At 50.3% G+C, this 6,254-nt stretch overlaps 1 protein-coding gene across 1 annotated transcript; it reads left to right on the forward strand.

Moving 5' to 3' along the window:
- Positions 1-399: 399 nt before the first annotated feature.
- On the forward strand, positions 400-3,327 carry LOC108863702 (uncharacterized). Its single transcript, XM_018638191.1, has 4 exons — positions 400-762; positions 866-1,295; positions 1,878-2,169; positions 2,226-3,327. Exons 1-4 carry the CDS (start codon positions 400-402, stop codon positions 3,325-3,327), a joined length of 2,187 nt encoding a protein of 728 aa, XP_018493707.1.
- Positions 3,328-6,254: the final 2,927 nt, after the last annotated feature.

Here is a 6,254-nt window from a genome sequence, read left to right on the forward strand (position 1 = left end):
TCATGTACATACTGAGGTATCAAACGTCCTGGAATAAAGATATTCGATGAACCAGAAGGCAGTCCCTATCCGTTAGGCACCCATCATTCAAGTCGTGGAGCATTCGTCTCTCTCAAATCTGCATGCATAAAGTTGGTGGGATATTTCAATGAACAACGTCCTCAAGACCTCAAATATCGTCTCCGCGGGCGAGCTGGAGGCCGGAAACCCTTTCCGAGTCTCAGGCCTCATTCGGGAAACGGAACTCTATCGAAAAAACCATCGAAATAATTTTGTCCACCTAGGAATTGATTTTTGACCACTGTGCGGCGGAACCTTCCTCATCAAACCAGCTCCAGCACTCGCAGAAAAGAAGAATCTCGATCACCAGCAGCAGTCGTGAATATCCGCTCCGGCAAAATGACAACTGTAATCGAAAACCATTCGACAGCTCGGGTTGTTCTTCCGAAAGGGATGTTCATCGCCGAAGCGTCGCCGCTCCAAGAAGAATTTACAATCGCAGCTCTCGGAGGAAACTCGGCACAAAACCTCGAAACACAGTCGGAGAGGAAGATCTCGCCGAGCCACCACGCCGAAGAGGAAATCGAAAACGCGATCGAAAAATCGCTGCTGGAAGGGGAGAGACGAAAAATCAAAAACATAATTGCTGAATTTCCCTTGCTCATTCCAAAAAAAGACGATCCTCCGAGGCAGACGCACTTGGTTCAAGCATGCGATCAATACAGGAAACCATGCGCCGGTGAAGAGTCGCTACGCGAAACGGTATTCACCGGCCGAGAGAGACTACATTGCCGCCGAGGTTCGGAAAATGGAAGGACAAGGAGTCGTGCAACCATCCGCGTCTCCAGCGAAGGAATTCTTCCAGATCCTGAGATTGGAAACGGCTGCTCCGTTCACGGTATGTGGGGTGGACTACGCAGGGCCGATCTCGTACAAACAGGGAGACAACAGCCTTCGAAAGAGCTACATAATCCTGTACGTCTGCCCGGCTTCGAGAGCCATCCATTTGGAATTGGTCCCAGATATGTCCGCATACGAGTTTCTCCTCTCATTGAAGAGATCCCTAGCCAGATTCGGCGGAGTATCCCGCACCATTTCGGCTAATGGGTTGTCGTTCGTACGAGCGGCAAAAGAGCTGAAGATTTTCTATGACCATATCAGAAGTCCGGCAGTCCAACAAGATCTAGTTAATGCGGAGATCGTTTGGGAATTCATCTCACCCCACGCCCCCACCCACGGCGCGTGGTGGGAACGTATGGTGCAAACAGTGAAACGTCCGCTAAGGAAAATACTCGGTAGAGGCGCATTTAGATTCAGGGAGTTAGAGACGGCTCTTTTCAAAATCGAATCCCTTGTTAATCAAAGACCCCTCACAGCGGTGCAACTGGATCCGAATGAAATCAGCGCGTTTACGCCAGCAGATTTACTTTATGGGCATAGAGCGAAACCGACCCTACCAGAAATGAAATTCAGTCCGGATTCGAGAGAAGCGGCGAACTCGATCGTTTTCTCGGGACGCTGGAAACACCAGCAATCAGTGGTTCGGGCTTTTCAGCAGCGGTTTTCGGAAGAGTACCTTCAGTACCTTAGAACGGCACACATAAGGTCGCCAGTCGCTGCGCGTAGTATCCAGGTCGGGGACGTTTGCCTGCTACAGGATCCGAGCCCTTCAAGAGCGCGGTGGCCTCTCCGTCGCGTGCTCAGTCTTTCCGGCGGGGAGAGAACGGATCGGCGGCAGCGATCCTGCCTCGTCAAAACGGCTACGGGCCAGGTCTTCCAGAGACCGATCCATTGGTTATACCCACTCGAGGTATAGAGCACACTAGAGAAGTACTGAGAGGAAGCATAAGGAAACAATTAACAGATTCCTCATATAGAGAATTTATTCGTTAACTTAATCAAGGGTACGAACGCACAATCATTGATCCGAATGAAGAAGAGAACGGAATACGAGCGACTCTTCAAGACGATCGACCAAACGGAATGGAAATTCGAGGGCAGTGATCTATCGGCGGATGAGATGAGCGAATCAATGTTGAGGAGATGTCAAGACGTAGTCAATGACTGTACGACGTTTACGCGACTCACTGCAAGGTTCCGACCCGTTCGGGAATGGATGTCGCCCGGCGTCGTGGGATCAACGCGTAAGAGAGCCAAGATGTACAAAAAGTACAGAAGAGAGAGGAAGCTTAGCACTAAAATCATATATATGAAAGCTACGACAGAATTCTACAGAAACTTCTGAGGAGAGCCAAAAGAGAGTACTACGCGAAGAAGATAGAGGAGGCGGCAAACGATACGAGAAAAACCTGGTCTGTGATAAACTCTATATTCAGAGGGAAGCAAACCGGGCCTGCAGCAGGACCAGAACTCATTGGACTCTCCATCGATGAAATTAATGAGAACTTCGCCGAGCTAGGGAAGAAAACTGTGCTAGATAACATTGGGGAAGTGGATCCAAACATGAAGCCGCCGAGTCCAGCCGACCACTCAATGAATGAGTTCAAGCATCCTGACGAGTCGGAAGTCGAACGGGTGCTAAGAGAGCTGAACGTGAACGAGGCTCCGGGTTGGGACGGGATAGGTGCAGACATCCTCAAGAACTGCTATCAGTCTCTAAAGGCACCTATCACCTCAATGGTCTGTAGAATATTCGAGACATCTACCTACCCGAGGAGCCTGAAGAGGGCCTTGCTCTTCCCAGTGCACAAGAGTGGAGATCGGACTAACATCTCTAACTATCGACCGATCTCACTCCTTCCAACACTGAACAAAGTAGTAGAGAAGATCATGGCGAATCGACTCAGAGAGTATCTGGAGGAGTTCGGAATCATAGACGAGAAACAATTTGGATTCAGGACTGGCAGAGGTAGTGAGGAAGCGGTATATGAGATCACGAAATGTATCTCAGAGTCTATCGAATCAGGAGATTACTGTGTGGCAGTATTCTGCGACCTGAGTAAGGCGTTTGACACGCTCGACAGAAGCAGACTGAAGAACAAACTAGATCGAGCCGGCGTTCGGGGTAGAGCTCTGGACCTCCTGACATCGTATCTCTGCGAGAGGACGCAGATTTATCGATCGGCTAACGAGACTAGCAAAGAGACACTTGTCAAATGTGGAGTGCCACAGGGCAGTGTTCTAGGGCCCCTGCTATTCAATATCTACATGAATGACGTATTTACAACGGCGAGCCCGCACAGAGTAATGGCGTTTGCCGACGATACAGTGCTGGTGATAAGAGACACTGACATGATCTCAGTCTGCCTAGAGGCGGAGATCTGTCGGACAGGGAGGTCGCCGAATGGATGGAGATTAATGGTCTAGTTCTTAACTTGGGAGAAACTAAGAGCATGTCGTTCTGTGGCACCGGGAAAAACACAATAAGCCTGTTGAAGGTCAAGATTCGTAGCTCTGGTCAGGAGTAGAAGAGCAGCCCGTTCAGGAATACACAGAGATGAAATCTCACGAGAGGGAGATACCACAGTGAATTTTATTCGAAATCTTAGGTCATTTACACCTAGGCAGGAGTCTAAGCTCCTCCTTACATATCCTGATCCGTACATACATATGTCACGGGTATATGGCCCCGTGGGTTGGTATGAGTCATAGTCCTAGTACGGAACGAGGACTAGTAGTTTCCAGTTTCTACCTTAACCTCAACAAAGCCCTGCCCCGATCCGCCTGCACGAACGAGAATGTAGAATTGATGACTGCCACTGCCCGGCATTAGAATTCGTGGACAGATACAAATACCTGGGACTAATAGTTCAAGCCGACCTCGAATTCACCGGACACGTTGAGAAAATTGTATCTAGAGCCAGGTCTGGCGTTGCCATACTCGCAAGACTGAGGGGCTGCTGCTTCATGACGCTCAAAAAAGCAGTATATCACGCGCTCATTGCATCCCATGTCAACTTCATGTTATCAATCTATGGTGGTACACATAATCAACTGATCGCTAAAATCGAGAGACTCCAAAGAAAAGCCCTGCGTTTCATACGTAAGTCAAGCTGGGATGCAAGCTGTGCTCCTCTTTACGAAAGAACGAAAATCTCGACTATACAGGAATTGTACGTGAAAAGCCTCGTCCGATTGATGTACCCCCGAGTGCCTAGTCTAGAGAGACCATCTCACGAGCACCCCACCAGATTCAGTGAAGAACGATCTTATCTATCCCCAGACTTAAGAAAGACTTCTCCCGAAGAAGTGCTTTATGGAACTTCATCCGCCTTAACAACAAATCGCCCACCGATCTGAAAGAGCTGTTCGAGAGCCTAACAAAAGTAGACAGGAAAAAAAGTCAGAAGCAAATCGAAGAGCCAGGCATAACGTTGAAATGAGCTGCCGGATTCCCCCCCCCCTTTTTAGGTATCGACAAAATGAACTCATGTTTTCGGCGCGCCCATTGCAGGCGCCATTTAGTGGTGTATCAAGAGGATGCAAATGAATAACTTAGTCAAGTTGAAAAAAGAAAATTAATCAAAACGATCAGCAGAGTCGCGAGTAATATGTATCATTTTGTATCGGAAATAATTTCGGAGATATGATCAAACAAACGGGAAGAGACTGAGCGACGCAAGGAATCTCGACGGCTGCGTGGACAACTGGCGGTTTAATGGTCGGGGAGTCGGCGGTTGGCTGAGCGAACGGACGGCGATCGGCTGCTCGGCTAGGCAGCGACGACAGGAGCGGTATTCGAAAGGCCGAAGGACGAACGAGTGGCGGCTGGGAGGCCGACGAAGGGGAAGCGGCCATGGGCTGCAGGAGGGGTTCGCGACGCGGATCGGCGAAGTCCAGTGCGGCAGCGTCTAGGCGTTGCATCTGTGCAATGCGGCGTACGCGATCTAGGATCCCTTCGGAAACTGCGATCGGTGGAGGATCCTGAGTACCGCGTCGGCGGGCAGTCACGGCGGCCTCACAGTAGAGACGTCTTTCCAAAAAACTCATTGTATCCCATACCTGACGGCAGGCGCGGCGAAGTTCGTCATAACGTAAGTTCCGGATTTGTCGCGCGTGGGTGACAGAGTTCACGAATAGGCCGTGCGGGCTGCGGTTGAAGCTGGACATCACGATTGTTTGGAGTCCGATGTGGTTCGGGGTGAGAATGACCCCGTGGAACGAAGAAGTTTCTAACTCGGCTCGAAATTAAGGAAAGGGGGGCCGTCGAACGCTCTCCAAATCCGTTGAAAATTCGGCGAGTTCATCCAATGACTCGATTCTAGACCCGACATTTCGGCTCATATGTCCCACTGCACATCTCGCGCTATCGAGTTAGGTAAAGCTGCAGAAATTTGTTTCCGCCGTCCGAGAGTCCGGTCAAATGTAAAGGGTAGCGAATCTCGAGAATTCTCGAATATCGAAGAATCAGCGGGCGTGCACCGCCGCGCGGAAGTGTAATCCATTAGCACCAGCCGACGAAAGGTTATTCGAGAATTCGGCCGGGAGTGTCGCGCATAGCTTCGCATGAGCGTACTTAAGCAGAGACACGAATAATATGTTGTCGAAATAAATGCCCCGAGGGGGGCCGGAGTGGCCTGATGTATGTTTGGAGGCGACATGCACGTCGAGCCGGGCCAGAGGTAGGCAGCGGCGAGGCGTCGTGTCGTCAGTCGGTACGCGGCTTCGACCAACGAAGCAGCTACATGTTCAAGCGGCTACGACGGTTCCTTCGAGGATTTCCAGAACTAGGAAAATTCAGTCTTTTCCTTTAACCCACGTAGAGCCAATTAGTGGCACCATAAGTCCAGTGGCGTATCCAGGGGGGAGGGCCAAGGGGGCCATGCCCCCCCCCCAAAAAATTTCGCCTTCATACTATCTAAGTCGGATCGTTCGAACTCGAGCGCGTTGACGATTCGGTGGACGGCTGAACTCTTTCTCTCCGAAATAAGACCATGACTTTTGGGGAAATTCACGGCGGTTCGAGTTTCTAGCGTGACCCCATTAAGACACTAGGTCGATCGAGGGCGGATTTCTACGGCCAAGGCAACTGAGGAATCGTTAGTCAGATTCGAAGAGCTCTCATGATGAAAGGTCAGGGAAAACTCACCAGTTTCTTTTCGAAACAGTCAGCATGCGACAGCGATCGCATGAATTGTGAGCGCAGTACACGGGATCGATTCTCTCCAGCCAGCTATAGATAGTCCTCGGGAAAAAAAATTGCCCCCCTCCCAAAAAAAATTCTGGAAACGCGCCTGCATTAGTCTCCCTACTGGTGAAATCGTGCCGCTGTGGGGACGTTCCGTTACCTTTGA

Source organism: Galendromus occidentalis, unplaced genomic scaffold (genome assembly GCF_000255335.2).
Source record: "Galendromus occidentalis unplaced genomic scaffold, Mocc_1.1 scf7180000076702, whole genome shotgun sequence".
NCBI classification, from domain to species: Eukaryota; Metazoa; Arthropoda; class Arachnida; order Mesostigmata; family Phytoseiidae; genus Galendromus; species Galendromus occidentalis.